General features: G+C 39.6%; 1 protein-coding gene across 2 annotated transcripts; it reads left to right on the top strand.

Moving 5' to 3' along the window:
• The first annotated feature begins 3,158 nt into the window (after positions 1 to 3,158).
• Positions 3,159 to 16,689, top strand: SLC25A46 (solute carrier family 25 member 46). 2 transcript variants are annotated; one of them, XM_042864936.1, is made up of 8 exons: positions 3,159 to 3,411; positions 5,094 to 5,136; positions 8,278 to 8,335; positions 8,818 to 8,895; positions 9,548 to 9,648; positions 11,329 to 11,385; positions 11,837 to 11,894; positions 15,031 to 16,689. In XM_042864936.1, the coding sequence occupies exons 1-8, from the start codon at positions 3,159 to 3,161 to the stop codon at positions 15,607 to 15,609; spliced, it is 1,227 nt and encodes a 408-aa protein (XP_042720870.1). In that variant the 3' UTR covers positions 15,610 to 16,689. The 2 variants fall into 2 exon arrangements, with proteins under 2 accessions (XP_042720870.1, XP_042720871.1); XM_042864937.1 differs by lacking the exon at positions 11,329 to 11,385.
• Positions 16,690 to 17,015: the final 326 nt, after the last annotated feature.

Genomic DNA, 17,015 nt, shown 5'->3' with positions numbered 1-17,015 from the left:
CCCCCGTCCATCCACTCCCTTTTTCTTCCTTTTCCCCCTTAAAGTTGTTAAGTAATGTAAGACTTATTTTGATTTTTTATGAAGTCACATAGTTTAGCCACAAGATTTACACAGGTGTAACTTAAGAGTGACAATATTTTTAAGATAATTTTAGTACAGAGATTCTCATTAAAATTGACAATTGTGTTTGGAACTTGGGTGTTTTTTTTACCTTAATTTAACTGAGGAGATTTGCAAATCTGGTCACCTCTCTCTCCGTTCACAGGTAGGATATGAAAAAGGCCATGTTGGATGGAATTTTGAGCAATCTGATTTAATTAAAGGTGTCTGTGCCCATAGCAAAGGGGTTGGGACTTGATAATTTTTAAGGTTTCTACCATCCCAAATCATTCTATGATTGTTTGATTCAATGACTTTTGTGAAGGGAGGAATGAAGGCAAAAAGGTCTGAATACCACCAAAAAAAAAAAAAAAAACAACCCACATTTACTCTAGCACAAATAAGCAGCAGAAACTGGATTTTAGATATGTGTAGGTAGAAAAGTTAATTTATGTTTTCTTATGCATATTGAACAAGATATACACAGAGGCTTGCATGTGAAACAGCAGTAGATTCTCACTGAGTAATTACCCAGCAGTAGCCTCCAAAAGTATGGATGCCCTGTATGCATGGCCTGTGAATTCATGGGCTGATAATAAGCTACTTAAGCATACACAGAGTTGATGATAAGCCCCTGCGTGGGATGCATCGGTTTATTTAGCATACAGGATTCTGAGTGACACAGATTCTCCCTCCTTGAAGCAAAAGCTGGAAGGACACTTAAATTGAAGCCTGGGGGTCATATTTCCCACAAAGGTCTAGTCACAAGATGCCATTTTCTTTCAACCTTTATGACATTACAGATAGAAATGCTTGCAAAAGGAAAGTGTGGCAATGCATTGGAAGTTTCCTCAAATATTCTTGTAGAGTCTGAAAAAGAAAAATCACTGTTCCAGAAAATTGTTTTTATGAGGAAGGAAAGATACAGTAGCTGACAGGTGCACATAAAAATCTATTTTAAACAATGGTGTTTATCCATGACATTTTCATTCCCTCACACATATACAGACTCGATTAATTGTGCCTTTCCAAAAAACAAGTCTGACTTCATACATACAGTTTGCTACATTTTCGGTGTTTAAAAGGATACAAAATACTGCATTTTTCTTTGGTATAAGACTTTTTCTTCCATATTCTCCAAGTGAATAAGTTTTGCTGCATGTCCTATTCAACAACATTTTTTCTGCACTTCTTTCCTGTAGGTTGGTCATTGCTTACAAGAGAGAACAGCAACATAGTCCAGAGATGGCACACCTGGCCCTATAGTAGGTCACATGGGAATTTACTTCAAAGGATCAACAGTATACAGGAGCTCTATGTCTTACTGTTATGCTTAAATAACTTAGCTTGCTTCCAATTTGTTATAAGTGCAAAACCAAGCCTTAAAATTGTACTCTTTGTGTTTTCCTTCAAACAGAAGAGATCAGCCCAATCATCTGCAAACCAGGCCTATGCTGTGGAAGTATGATCAGAAAAAAAACAGAGGCTGGACTTGTGCAGAAGACACAGATTCTACCCCTGCATCCCCACTCCTGCAATTTGCAGGGAACTAAAAGCATGTAACAAACAAAAATCTGTGAAGCCATTTTAGGTCTTTATTTCCAAATGGAAAATACTTTCATTGTTCATGCTACAACTTTCCTACTGTTGACCAATAAGACACTACCTCATTGTGCAGAGGGCAGCATTTTCTTGGATATTCATTATTCCTTTAATTCCCAGAGACACCGCTTACCAGATCATCTCTTAACCCTTGAAGACCTGCTCATCACAGTATGTACTGAACAGATTTAGGCTGGACCTGTCTTAGATACACAAAAAAATCTGCTTTGTTTTTTAAGACAGAAATTACCTCTAATCCTAACATGAACTGCAGTGTTTTGGCTCTTGCTTCCTGGGGAGGCTGGGTCTTCTGCCTATTCACAAGTTCAAAGCAAAATCTTTGCAGCAGACCTGCACTTAGTGGGCAATTGTCATGGCCCAAAGGAAGGAGGCAAATCTGCATAGGCCTTCTTTTGCTGCAGGACAGAAGGGCTGCAGCTCCCCAGACCATTTCTCCCTACCCAAACAAGGACACTGACCCTTCACCCAGTCATGGGGAACACCTGAGGCTTCCTGGTAAAGCAGAGCTAATATTTAATAGCAGTAGAAGAAACCAGGCAAAGTTGAGAAGATTTAGCACCACATGACAGTAAAACACAGTGAGCATTCCTGCTGCAAGTCCTTTACTTAGATCTGAAAGGATTAATGCAGCTTAATCTGGTGTACAAAGAACAAATGGGCGCAGGTCAGCCCAAGGCCCAGCTGTTGGTGCTCTTACAGAATTACAAATTGTAGAGGTTGAAAGGGGCCTCTGGAGATCATGTAATTCCAAGCCCCTGCTACAGCACATTCACTACAGCAGGTTATACAGGAAAGCGTCCATACAGGTTTTCAGTATCTCTAGACAAGGAGACTCCACTGCCTCTCTAGGCAGCCTGTTCCAGAGCTCTGTCACCCTCAAAGGAAAGGTTTCCCTCCTGCTCAGATGGAACTACCTATGTTCCAGTTTGCTCACACTGTGCCTCGTTCTGTCACTGGGCACTGCTTAAAGGCAACCAGTACCATCCACGTGACAGCTTTTAGACGTTTGTAAGCGCCGGTGACATTCCCTCTCGGTCTTCACCCGGCTGAACGGTGCCAGGTCTCTCAGCTCCAGGCCCCGCGGCTCTCAGGCAGAAAGGACGGCAGAAAGGCTCTCAGGCAGAATCCGTAACACGCGGATCGCACAGCACCGGACGAGCCCCTACGCCCACACCCGCGCCGCCTTCACGCCGACCCGCGACCTCCCCGTCCTCAACGTTGCTCCTCCGGTGAGACAGAGGGCGCCAGCACTGCTCTGCTCTCCGAGGAAAGCCCGGCCCCGCAGGAAGAAGGGTGCCATTGGGGCAGCCTGCTGCCGGCCCCGCCTCTTCCCTGATCGCACGGCGCTCGCTGGGCTTCGGTGGGGTGGGGCTGGCCTGTAGCTGTCGGAAGTGGCGGCTGGCAGCGGGTCGAGCCGCTGCCCGTGACGGCCCGCCATGCACCCGCGGCGCCCTGAGGGCTTCGACGGCCTGGGCTACCGCGGGGGCGGCCGGGAGGAGCCGGGCCCGGCCGTCAGGACTTTCGGCGGAGCCGCGGAGATGGGTCACTGGGTGACCACCCCGCCCGACATCCCCGGCAGCCGCAACCTGCACTGGGGGGAGAAGACTCCGCCGTACGGGGCCGGGACGCCGCTCGGGGCTGCCGGTCTCAACGAGGAGCCTGGCCTCGGGGCGGGCGGGCCCGGCGCCGGTAAGGAAGGGCCCGGCTCAGCAGCGCGGCCCGCTCCTCTGGCCGCCGCTCGTTGACGGGCGAGGGCGGGCAGGCGGCGGCCTGGGCTCGGGCGCTCGCCGCGCGGGTGCGCTGCGCTGTCCTCCGGCTTCCCGCCACAGGCCCGGGGCTGCCGAGCTCACGGCCGCGGCTCCGCGCGTGTAGGACCGAGAGCGCCCGCGCGCTGCCTGCGAGTCCTGGCTAAGCGGCGCGTGTCAGGACTCCCTGTGCCCGTGTAAATGATACCTTGCAGACGTGCTCCGCCTCCTGTGAGGGTAGGAGGTGGCCGCGGGTCGGATGGAGTGTTTTGTTGCTTAGTGTCAGCGTTGCGGACTGTCTTCCGGTCGCTTTCATTGTTTTGCTGAAACGCACGAGGGTGGTTGCACCAGCTGTGGGAGGGATAACGGCTGTCGTGCATGGCGGTGAAGGAGCGGGAGAATTGGCGGCTGGTTCGAGCCTTTTCCGTTTACTGGTATGCAAAAGTAGAGTACTGGTATGCGAGAGTGGAGACTTTTATAAGCACAGTATCGTTTCATGCCGGGTTGAGGTGAATTGAGAGAAACTTTCTAAATCTAGGCTACTGAGCATAGGCTGCTTTAATTAAAAGATGATCTGTAGCGGTTTATATGTATGTAGGCATCAAAGTTCTGTGAACAGCTGGTTTGGTTAAAGCTTAGTTTGTTAATGGGTAAATCTTTTTTTCAACCTGCAGTTCTCTGGATTTTTAGGGTTGTCTGTGTACAACCCCACTGATGAAAGTGCGGTGAACCACACTGCTTCTTCATAGATATTCTGACTGTACCTTTTCCTGTCTTTTGTACTCCTGGTCATTACGGTGATTCTACATGTTAAAGAACTTTAAGGAGTTGCGGTATCGTTGAGTCCAACCTCTGCAAGTGAAGAGTGGCTTATTCCTCATAGGAGAGCTGCTGTGTCTCTGTGAAGCTCCACTGGGACTATCTGTGGTTGCAATCTCCATTCATCTGTAGTTTGAACATTAATTTTCAGTTGTGTTTGTGGTTCTTCTTAAAGCTTTTCTTAAAACTAGTAGTTCCAAAGTGTAAATATGTGGTAACAAACAACAGGTAATTGAACCCACTGTTCTATTTGCAGCTTTAGTGCTTTTTTTAGTTACTACTCTTTTTTAGCAAAGGAGTGGAGTTAGAAAACTGATTTGAAAGCCCTTGATGTTGTTTTATTATCTTTTCCAAAGTTTCTCTTTTTACTGTTTTTGATTTTCAAGTGAATTCTGCCATAAATAGCTAATTTTGTACTTCAGAATTGTAAGCTTATCATGAATGAATCATGAATGAAGTTAGCCTCTTTATCTATTAAAAGGTTCAATTTTATGAACTTCTTGTTCATTTTATCTCCTTTTTTTTCCCTGTAGTTGTTTTAAATCTTGTTTCTGAAAGTGTGCACAAACTCAAATGAATCCAAAGTACATATATTCTTGGGCGAATCATTTTTTTATATCTTCCCTTACTGAATTGCTAAAAACATTGTAGTTTAGGAGCTGTATCTTTTTTTATCAAGTACAGCATAAGGTAATTTGGAACTGCTTGTTGCTTTTTGGTTGTGTTGGTTTTGTTGTTGTTGTTTTCAAATGATCTGCTTGGCATTTCTCCCTTCTGTGCTATATAATCTATTTTTATTTCTTTCAGAGCAGTTGAACAGGTTTGCAGGCTTTGGTATTGGCCTTGCAAGGTAAGAATTCTGTATTGCTTTCAAGCAATTGTGATATAGTAAAGCTATATTTGTTTTATGATCCTCGTGTACATCACCTGTGTTATTTTTCTGCCTATAGACTTAGTTGAAGTGCTTGTTAAACCTATTTAAAATCCATTTAGGTTTCTGTTACTTAGTTTTTCTCAGAATGACTCCAGGAGCAGTGAATTTGAAACTTCTTCATAGCAATCTGAGAATAGCACAGAAGTTTATTTTCTTCCTTCTATTAACGTATTTAAGTAACGTCAATGTGAATGTTTCCTAAGAATATGCAAATATATTCAATATCAGTGTATTTGAATCAGTAATGTTAACCTGACTAGTTGGTCAGTTTTCATGATTTTGATAATACTAACTGCTGATAATATTTGTGGAAGTAGTGGATTTAAAATATTTAATACTGTTTTCAGAACCCAAAATTGTCTGGTCTAGGTATTGTGATGAACTGGATTTTTTTTTAGTATTCCTGCTCAGTCACACTCAGCTGATGAGGTTTTTCTTGGTCACTGTACTGATGGATCTTGTGAAAGGGTGGGAGGTGGCTTTCTTGTCTCAAAAAAAGTAATGAATAAAAAAAAGACTTATTCCTTATGGAATGTGAGATTTGCTTTGCCTGCATGTGAAACTTCTAAAAGTGCTTCTCTCTTCAGAAAATTGGAGTACATATGTTATTTGCCCAGTTAGCTCAGCATAGGAAATTGCATCTTAAGTTTCTTGGGCAACTGAGGTTCTTTTGGCTTCTGCTAAAAGTGAAACAAAGACTTCCAACTTGGTCTGTTTCTTCCCCTACTATTGTCACCCTTGATGCCTATCAGAACTTTTAACTGATTTGAGGCAGTTAAAGTGAAAACAAATCAGGGAAGGAGCTGGATGACTTTTGCTGTTTTGGTGAGGCAGGTTGATTTGCCTTGGAGCTGACTCTGCAGGAGCCAGTTAGTCACCTAGAAGTAGTGCCAGCAGTGGACCGGAGAGGGGAGGGATAAAGAAGAGAAAATAGGAGTGACCATTTCTGGCAAGTAATGAGTTGCTTAAATTAGGTCATCTCACCTCATGAAATATTACCTGTCTCCCTCCTTCCACTGCTTCTCTTGCAATGATTCAGCTTGCTCATTGCTCAGCCTTGTTATTAATGTTGAAGTGAGTGGAAACTGCCAAACATGTTAAGAGTTGTTTAATTTCTTTTCAACCTGATGAAGCTAATGAACTCAGGTGAGAACAGCAAAGTGTGGGGCCATACGGCAGGATGGTATTCATTTTCTTCAGCAGCGCAGAGGTGTTAGCATGTCTCAGTAGTCCATTGAAACTATGTATTTCCAGTTAATCAAGCATGATGAAGTTTTTTACATCTTGAGTACTAGGGCTTCTAGGACCTTAAGGTGGGCTTGTGGTTTTGAGGAAGAGCTGATGAATGTTGTACCACTGCTGAGACCAGTTCTTCCAGCTTCTGCATTTGCATTACATCAGGTGCTTGTCAGACACCCTGTGATGTGATTCGTATCAGGAATCCTGTAAAAAACAGCCACAATAAAAAGGTTACTTTTTACTTTCTACAACTCAGTTGGCTATGAAAAAGGCTGAATAGGTAGCATCTGGAGTGTGAAGAAAGCTTTGCCTTACTGGTAGAAGCAAAATATGAACTAGCTCAATAGCTTATGAAACTTCAGGCTTAGTTTTTTGGTTTTTTTTTTTTTTTTTTTTTTTTTTGTTTTTGTTTTTTTGTTTTTTTTGTTTATTTGGTGGTTTTTTTTTGTTTTTTTTGTTTTGTTTTGTTTTGTTTTTTCCAATTAATACTTGCTTATCCAGAGTAATATCCGTCCTGTTAAAAATCAGTTCCAAATGGTCAAGTAAGTTAGTGTTCACTAACTTACCTAAATATATCCTAAAGGTACCAGTGATGTTACCTAAAATGCTTAGGCAGAGTCTGGAGGCCTTGATTTTCTTATCCTTATATCGGATTTGAACTGCACGCAGACAAGTGTTTTTACCACTTGGATTCTTTCAGATAACAAGTTTTCACGTCTTGTATCTGACTGTGGCCAGAAATTTTATGTTAATATTGAGAGATTTTTCCTGTCATGGTTTGATTTCAGTGGTTTCTTAGGTGAGGAAGAGGAGCGCTGTTCTGGGGGAGTATGCTTTCCTGTTGAAAAAATGTGTGACTGAAATTCAAAAGTAGCTGTTGACAACAGTCCTGTACCTTTCTAAATAAGGTCACGATTAATCCTGTGATAAGCAGAATGAATATAAAATTGGAAAGTAACCCCTCCAGTATCCTACTGTTGTCTGACTTGTTTCCTCATCTTATGGAAAGGGAGGGGTCTAAGAATTTTGGTGCATTGCTTTACCATATGTATATACAAGGGCTGCTCCAAAAGTAATGCCTCCTATTTTATTATCGTGGCCTGGAACACCAGGGGCATATGTTGGTGGTATGGCAGTGAAAGGTGAACCTTCCTACCAGTATTCCATTATGTTTTGTTCCTGTGTGACAGATTGCAGCAGAGATTTGAGACAATGGTAACTGCCATAGTAACGCACCTTTACTTCGTTCATAATTTGAATTCCACCACGTGGAGAAAAAAAATTGCACTCATGACATTCATGTCATGAATGCTGAATGTTTAGGCCAGACTATAGATATAGTTCATTGAGTGCTATATTTCAGCAGTGGTAACAACAGTGTGAAAGACAAGGCGTGTTCTGGACCACCATACACAGCTGTCACACCATGAAATGAAGAGCATATCAATTAGCTCATCTGCTAATGATGGTGACTATACTGAAAAATAGCATGTTGTAGCTGGGTATTTGCTATGTCAAATAATGTTACTGGGCTTTATGCATCTGTAGTTTCCATGGAAATAAATAGGTTACTTTTGGACCAACTTATGTACATATAACCTATGTACATAATTTTCATTATGATTGTATGCATTGGGTGATTTTATACTTGTTAGTTTGTAGTAGCAGCATGCTAGAAGGTAGCCCTTCAGAATGCCTTATTCATTTGCAAGGTAACACGTATTTTTTTCAAATACTGATCCAATGCTGTTAATAAGCCTTTTCTCATAAATTTACAGCTGTTTCCAGTGCTTTAAATACGTTTCTCTTTTTTTAAAGCCTATTTACAGAAAATGTGTTGGCCCATCCTTGCATTGTTCTGCGTCGTCAGTGTCAGGTATATCTTTTCTGTTATCTTTTCAGTCAGATCTTTTCTATGCTGTGATATTGTTTTTGTTGTGTTCTGTAGCATATAAGGAAACTTCACAATTCTTAAGTAGTATGCATTGTTTTATTTCTATTTGTAGCGTGCATTTTTTCTGTTCTAAAATTTAACCTGAGCATTCTTTTTTGTTTGGATAATGGAAAATAAGTTACAGCAATTGAGATCCTCAACATCTCTGAAACTTTCAAACCCAGGTTACTAACAAGATGTTATGTTTCAAGTATTTTTTTTTCTGTGCTTCTTTGTTGTTTACATTTGCACCATACACACTTAAAAGTTTTGCTTGTTTCTCTGAATTTCACTGAGACTGTATTCATATATTGGTCACTTTAGGTGACGTTTATGGAGATGATGCCTGTTTTGGAAGTGCTTTTTACTTCAGAGTTGTAACTTCTATATGTTTATAAAACTGCAGTCATTTATATTTTTAACAGGTTAATTACCATGCTCGGAATTATCATCTCACTCCATTTACTATTGTCAATATTATGTACAGCATCAATAAGACACAGGTCAGTATTTGGGGTCAGGTTGCATCAGAGCAATGGATGTTACTATGGTACATTTGTATACTGGCATCTTCATTTCTTTATGCAACTGGTGGTAAAACATATGGTCATTGTTAGGGGGTGTTTATGGTCACAGAAATTCTTCAAAAAGTAATGATTAATTTTTCTGATGAAGTGTATTATTTAGTGGGGAAGGCTTGTGTGTTTTAGAAAGTAAGAGGCCCTCAAAACTATTTTTTTTTTCAATTAGGATAGTTAAAAAAAAAAAAAAGAAGAAGCTTTATGTGGATAATGAGAGTGACTGTTAAGTGGCTACATCTGAAGTATGAACTTCCAGTTCTGCATAGTCTTGTGGGAGGAGAAGGAGGAGAATGGAAAACCTCATACTTAAGTCAGAGAGCAGTAAAAATCGGCATATCTTAACATCCTGAGCATATTTTGTCCAGTGAAAATGGCATAACATTTATGACACAGAGACCTCTAAGGTTGTGTGATGCAAAGTTCTTTTGAGTTGAGAAGTCATCTGGTTTGATGATCTTGAAGTTTAATGATAGAATTGTGACCCTACGCATCTTGGGTTTGCTTAGATTTTATGCAAATGAGTGAAATAGTGAAAATATGTTGCTTCAGTGTAACTGCATATTTCAAAACACAGGGTCCAAGAGCTCTTTGGAAAGGAATGGGCAGCACTTTCATTGTTCAGGGCATAACCCTGGGAACAGAAGGCATCGTCAGTGAATTCACACCTTTACCAAGGTATTGTGTGGATTTTTATTTCTTCTAACAAAACGTTGTCTTTTAAGTGTTAGAAATTTAAATTTTTTTGAGAAATTTGAGTTCAGTTAGACATTGAGTAGATGACTTCAGCACAGTGAGGTTATCTTGGCAAAGATCACCGTGTAATTAAACAGTAAGAGACTTTCTGGAAGCCATGTATGTATGTTTGCCTATTGGTCAACTATATAAATAACACGGCAAATTGGTTTGGAGTCACCAACCCTGGAGGTATTCAAGAAATACTTAGATGTTGTGTTGGGGGGTGTTGTTTAGTGAGAACTGTTGGTGGTAGGCAGACAGTTGGACTGGATGACCTTTTCCAACCTTGACGATTCTAAGGTTCTATAATCAAAAGTTAGTAAAAGATACTTAATAGTCACAGGGCACACACTAATGCTGGTGAAGTGATAAAGACGTTTCTTGGATAATATGTTAAGAAAGTGGAAATATGTTTTGAGCTTAATACTGTTTAAGTCTGAATTGACCAAAGGGCTTAAGAATTGTCATTGCATTGAGGGAGCTTAGTGTTCCCATTTTTAACGTACACACGGAAACCTAGTACTTAAAGGATATAGTTTTAAATTGGAGAAGAGATTTGGCAAGAATGAATGTCGTCTGTGTGTATTACCCCATGCGGTTTTTTACTGGACACTTCAGTAGTAGTGTGCATCTGAGCCATTGCATGCACATGGAGGTTACTGCTTTTGGCAACAGTGCCACCCATAAGTGGAGTTAAATAATTTTATAAAGAACAAAGGATGCAGTGAAATGTCTTCAGTTCTGTATTGCAGCTTTCCCCCATTATAGGAAAGGGGCTTGGAAATGCAGTTAACATTTAATGCATGTTAACATGGCAAGTTGAATGTTGTTCTGTGCTAGACAAACTCATTCTGTATTTCACCAAATCATTGAAGTTGGAAAAGACCTCTGAGGTCATCAGGTCCAACTGAATGGAAACTGAAGCTGAACATTACAACTTAGTTTTTAAAATTCATCTATTTCTGACATTTGAGGTAGAAATTTCATTACATTGTAGGTATTTACCAAATTATGGCTGTTGGATGTCATATTGAGCTGGTGTGAGAATCAAGCGGGCTGTAGTTAACTTAGTATTCATATCTTGAAATGTGTAACTAGAAAATTCTAACTTAAGGGTGACTTAAAAAAAAAAATCCCTTAATATACAGCGCATGAGTTTTAATAAAATTAAAATTATTTTAATGAGCTATGTTAGAGACCAGTCTTCTCTGACTGTCAGAATATCTTGTCAGTTTTTTAGGAAAGAAACAGAAAGAAAGAACAGACAAAAATAACTTCAAGAAATGGAAAGAATGTAACTAATTCAAAATACAATAAAGAATGTATTTGGGTAAAGAAAGGCTGACATGCTGAAATTTCCACTACTTTCTGAAAGTGACTTTCAGAGACTTACTAATAATTAAAAGTTTTTCTGAGCTACCTACTAGGCTGAATAACTTTTTAAAGGTTAACTACAATGTATTAACTGCACATGTGACAGAGGGATTTCCTATAGAGAAATACATCTCTAGACTAACAGTAGAATGCCAGTGTGAAAAAAGGAAGTTGATACCCATGAAATAAATGCTTGAGAGTAACTGTTCTTATGCATAGTACAGTAAATCCTGCTTTACTTTTTAGAGAGCTTTCACATAAATGGAACCTCAAACAGATAGGTGGACACCTTCTACTCAAAGGGTAAATATAGCATTTATTATTATTATTTAGGCATCAATAATAAAGCTAGTAAATGTATAGCAGTATAATCTGCAAGTGTTCTTTCTTGATAGGATGCTTATGGTAATTCTCAAATTCTGATTTATTTTTTTAAAAATGTTGGTTGTGTTTGTCAGTTTCAGAAATTTTCTCTTTCTGGATCCCCGTGTCTTTATGGAGACAGAATAATTTAAAATAATGGTTTCTTCTTTCACTAGATTTTAATATCTGAGACGTGAATTGATCTATCATGTGAGAGTAGAATTTGAGAGAAGTTCTGAACATCTTGACTTGTTAATGTGTGTTTTGATATTTGAGTTGCTGTTTTGCCTTATGCATGATTTGGTAGATAACTGCATTGCTTTCATGCGCATATGTGACTAAAATGGTAATGTTATCATGACTATAATTGTCATTTGATTGATTTCTACAGGTTAACACATGTGATAGCAATGCCTTTCTATTCTGCAAGCCTGATTGAAACTGTACAGGTAATTTACATATATCATTTGGAAGGTACAATTATTTTGTTTATAAATTAGATTACTTAGAGAAGTGAATCTTTGGATTTGCATTCAGATTTGTTGCAGTAGTTGTATTGTTTTTGCTTGAGGCTGTATGTTTTATTATATCAGATGGTATATTTATTATATCAGGTAGGAAGTATTTATTATGATAGTTATTTTGGTTGTGCTGTCTGAAGTGGAAATCTAGTATGATAAAGCACACTTAGACACAGTGTTCCAACAGTCTGTATTATGGAAGAGCAGATTACATTTATGCAATCTAGAAGACATATTCTAAACAAGTCTTTTCTGTATAAAGGTTTTTGAAAGGTCTGCTAGGCAGGTTACTGGTATGACCTCTGACCCTTTCACTATAGTGATTTCAGAGCTTCTCTAGTAGTTCGACTTTGGTCAAAATACCAAGGAGTGCTTTTCCTTTAAAATTTTTGTCTAGTTCTTCTTTAGTCATCATAACAAATTTCAGGATAGTCTGAACATGTTGCTTAGGATTCTTGTCTGTAAGAGTACAGAGTAAACCATAATACTTATATTTCAGTGAGTTGTTGCATTCCTTTCTTCACAAAGTGTCGAAGCTTAACAACAGTACAGGATAATTCTTCTGGATATTTCCATGTAATTAGTTGCTTTTACCATGAAAGTATCTTTTTGCTGCTGATGGCACTCTTACCAGTAAAGTGAGCTCTTGTGAAGGTGATGCAGGTTAGTCATTCATGTCATTCAGTCATCAAACTAATCACTTTCATTCAGGCAAGTTCGTAAATACTACTAAGATAGATAATAGATCCAACTTTTTAAACCTATAGTTCAGCTGTTGCTGGGTGTCAGTAAGATGTTTTCTGTGGAGAAGAGGCAAAAAAAGGTTGATTTTTCTATCTTCTTATCATTCTTTGAGAATGTGTTTACATACTGAAAGGCCACTCTTGGGTTTCCCTGGAGCCTTGTCCAGGCTGAACAGCTCCAGCTCTCTCAGCTTGTCCTTGTAGTGAGGTGTTCCATCCCTTAGATCGTTTTTTTGGCCATTCTCTGGACGCACTTTAATTCGTCCACATCTCTCCTGTACTGAGGGCTGCACATTTGGGTGCAGTACTCCAGGTGAGGTCTCACCAGTGCAAACTAAAGTGGAAAGATCCATATCCCTTGTCCTCCTGGCCACACTTTCTTTCCTTGCATCCCAAGATACAATTGGCTTTCTGGGTTGCTAGGGCACTTCACTAGCTCGTGTTCAGCTTGCCACAAAGAGGTCCCCCAAAGTCTTTTTTGGCAAGACTGTGCTCACTCCTTTCAGTGAGGATTGTTGTGAGCCAGGAACAAGATCTTGGTAGACAAAATGTGAGTAATAGTGTTATCCAGGCACTTGATAGATACAGAGATTTTGTTACGAGGAAGCATTGCTCTGAACTTGTGGAGATGGGATAAGAAAAGCCAGGGCACAGACAGAACTGAGTTTGGCAGTGGATGTGAAAAACAAGAAGGGGGTTCTATGGGTCAGAAGAAATAGAAGACATAGTACCTTCTCTGATAAATGGAAAAGGAGCACTAGAACAACTCACGTGGAGAAGGCAGAGATACTCCACAATTCTTTGCATCAGTCTCCACAGACAGGCTTTGCATGCCTCTCACATCCTTGAATGTGTAGGCAGGGAGAGCAAAATCCTCTCACTTTAAGAGAATCATAGAATTGCTCAGGTTGGAAAAGACCTTCAAGATCATCAAGTCCAACCACAACCTAACATACTACCCTAACTCTAACAACCCTCCGCTAAATCATGGCACTGAAAGGAAGTCTCAGGAAACTCTAGGATGAGTAGCCTCATATCTGTGGCTGGAAAGATCATAGAACAGCTCCTCCTGGAAGCTGTGTTAAGACATGTGAGACAAGGAGATGATCTGAGGTAGCCACCATGGCTCTGGATGGAAGAACTGTATGGTCTGACAGGAATTGGAAAAGGGACATTGGTTTTAAACAGAAAAGGGAAGTTTAGATTATTTGGTAGAGAGGATTTCTTTACTTGGGGAGTGAGGAAGCTCTGAAACAGCTTGCCTGGAGAACCTGAGGATTCCCTGTCCTCGGAGATGTTCCAAGCCAGGTTGGTTGCAGCACTTGGTGGCCTGATCTAGCAGGTGGCAGCCCTGCTCATGATCATGACGCTGGGACTCAGTGGTCTATAAGGTTCCTTCCAGACCAAGCCGTTCTGTGATGATTCTGTGCTCATTAAGCAGGCAGAAACAAGCAAAACAGTATTTCCTACAACCTTTTAAACAAGTGATCATCTATGTAAAATTTTGTACGTGAAAGTAATCCTACTGAGATCTTAACAGAATTTTAGGCTCAGTTCAACTGTGTTTAAGTATTTTCCTGAATAGATGTATCTGTGCTGTATTAAATGTATTATCCAGTTCTTGGAAACATAATAATTGACTTTCTAACGAGAAATGTGAAAGTTAGTATTAGCATTTGTCACTTATTTATGCAGCATCCATATCTGCAGTGGACAGCTTGTAACAATTTTAAGTTATTCGTGTGCTGAAAGAGGACAAGTACAAATTACAAGATACAGAGATTAAAGACTGTTGGATTTCTTTTACCAAAAGTTTTATGTTAACTTTGATAAACCATACCATTAACAGTTAGAAATGCTTCATTGAAATAGCTTTAAGAGTTAGGCTGTAGTTGCTAGAGCTTTTGTCTCTGACATTTCAAGCCAGTAGGTGGCATGTTTGAAGTGATAATAGCAATATGAAGGAGATCTTCAGAGTTCGTAACATGTTACGTATTTATAAAGACTGGATCAAAAAAATATTTTGAAGTATTCAAATTAGTTTCTCTTTTTGACAGACCCTGTGATACGCTGATAGTTGTATTTCTTTGCTAGTGATACACGTAACTGTAATGTAGATCAAATCACTTTTTTTTTTTTTTAAAAAAAAGCAAATTTACTTGAATCTATTAAGTATGAATGAAGAACATGAAATGTCAGTGTAGCCGCTTAGACATAATGGCGTGCAAATACGTGTTTATCTTAAGATAAAATTCAGCAGAGGTAGGTGTCAGTGTGGTACTGAAATGGCACAAGTCTTAACTAATCCATTGTGCTTGTAGAGTGAAATCATTCGAGACAATCCTGGCATTCTGGACTGTGTTAAAGAAGGAATCGGCAGAGTTGTAGGCATGGGAGTACCCCACAGCAAGCGCCTCCTTCCTCTAATGGTCTTGATTTTTCCAACCGCTCTACATGGAGTTCTTCACTACGTCATCAGTTCCGTCGTCCAGAAGCTTGTTTTGCTTTTTCTGAAAAGAGAGAATTCCCACAGCCTGCCAACAGAGAGCTCCACTTCTGTGCAGAGCATGCTGGATGCGTATTTTCCAGAACTCATTGCTAGCTTTGCCGCTAGCCTTTGTGCTGATGTCATGCTTTACCCACTGGAAACAGTTTTACACCGCCTTCATATTCAAGGGACGCGCACGATAATTGACAATACAGACCTTGGCTATGAAGTGCTTCCGATCAATACTCAATATGAGGGAGTGAGAGACTGCATTAATACTATAAAACGTGAAGAGGGAATGCTAGGTTTTTATAAGGGATTTGGAGCTGTTGTAGTGCAGTATACTTTGCATGTCGGTGTTTTACAGCTCACCAAAATCATTTATTCAACACTGCTTCAAAATGTTTCCTAATCTGTTCAGGTGTGGATTTAGCATTGTGGATATGATACAGTTGTACCATATTGTTAAAAATTAAGTCAAAAATGAAGTTGAAAGAATCTACTCTGTGGATTCTCCCTACATAGTAAAGCTTGTTTTAAAAATGCAAGCTTCTAAGTATAATTTGAAAGTATAGTTTAAATTGAAAAGGAGAAACCAATTAAGTATAATATGCAGTCATGCACAAGGGGATCAGATTTCAGATATGGCTGGAATGATTTACTTACCAGTTAGCTGAACTAAGGAACGGGTATGAGTTTATAATCTCTGCTATAGAAACATCACACCTGATAATCTGGACTGCTAGGCAGTTTGAAGAATTTTTTTTTTTTTCGTAAGTTGTAAGAACTTTGAAGTGAGAGATGACTTTACTGGTCTTTTTAAAGTGTTTTCATCTTCACTTTTAGTGGGCCTGTGAATAAAATAGAACTGTAAAAGTAACTTAAATAGACACAAATCACTGAAATTACAGGTATGTAGACATCTTATTTTGCTGCAGTGTAGCAGAAGATGAATCTTTTGCTTCATACAAAAATAACAAAAACTTCTTTGGGGATAAAATTTCACAGAATGTAATATTTAGCTGTCTTATAGTTTGTTCACAAAGCTTACAGTACTAAAGCGTGTGAATAAAGCAAATTAGAAACCAGTGTGTGCATGTGTAAGAGCCATTCTTAGTCAACTTTCCGCTGGTAACTTCAGTTAAGTTTCATTCTGCTACTTCATCTAACAAAATAAGCTTGGAAATGTATTGAGTGTCAATGTCCAAAATACACTGAAAGCATAAGAGATTAACTGGCTATTTTTAGAGTTCCTTTTGTTAGATTGGACGAGTATATACAAAATTGCCTACTTAAAGTTGAGCACCGATGTCCTTTGCTGAAGATCTCTGCTGGATTAGATATTTCTGTGAAGTAGAACAAAGTCTGTTCATGTGCAAGTAACTACTGAACTGTAACATTTTTCCCCTCTTCCCCCATTAAATCAAAGCTGTTGGTCTGGAAATTAGCTTTTGTCATCCAAAATAAAGTACTCCTTTGTTTCATCAATAAATATGATGAAGTTTTGGGGGAGCGCGGGGTAATGGCGGGATGGTTTTAGCAAATACAGCAAGCACGTGGAGAGTCACTTCTAAATTACATGAAAGGTTAATAACCTTCTTCAGACTTTCTTGTGGCAAGTCTTTGAATGCTGTAAATTGATGTTCACTTAATCTTTAAGCATTGTATAGTGTTTATTGTTATGGAAAATAGTCATGGCTAAATAATGAAGTGTTGCTATTCGTAAGCTCTTGAAATCAGTTGCAAGTCTGCATTATTGTTACAGGAACTTTCATGTCTTTTAAATACATAAGTGCTGAAGTGGAAAGTGCAGTGAAG

This window comes from Lagopus leucura, unplaced genomic scaffold (assembly GCF_019238085.1).
Source record: "Lagopus leucura isolate 7727_CA_CO unplaced genomic scaffold, USGS_WTPT01 Super-Scaffold_774, whole genome shotgun sequence".
Lineage (NCBI taxonomy): Eukaryota > Metazoa > Chordata > Aves > Galliformes > Phasianidae > Lagopus > Lagopus leucura.
The sequence above is the reverse complement of the archived record's forward strand: the minus strand, read 5'-3'. Positions and strand labels throughout refer to the sequence as shown.

Coding starts and splice junctions, on each gene's coding strand:
- SLC25A46 (XM_042864936.1), top strand. CDS start 3,159: ATGCACCCGCGGCGCCCTGAGGGCTTCGACGGCCTGGGCTACCGCGGG. Junction 5,137..8,277: donor TTTGGTATTGGCCTTGCAAG/GTAAGAATTCTG, acceptor CTTTTTTTAAAG/CCTATTTACAGAAAATGTGT. Junction 11,386..11,836: donor GGACACCTTCTACTCAAAGG/GTAAATATAGCA, acceptor TGATTTCTACAG/GTTAACACATGTGATAGCAA.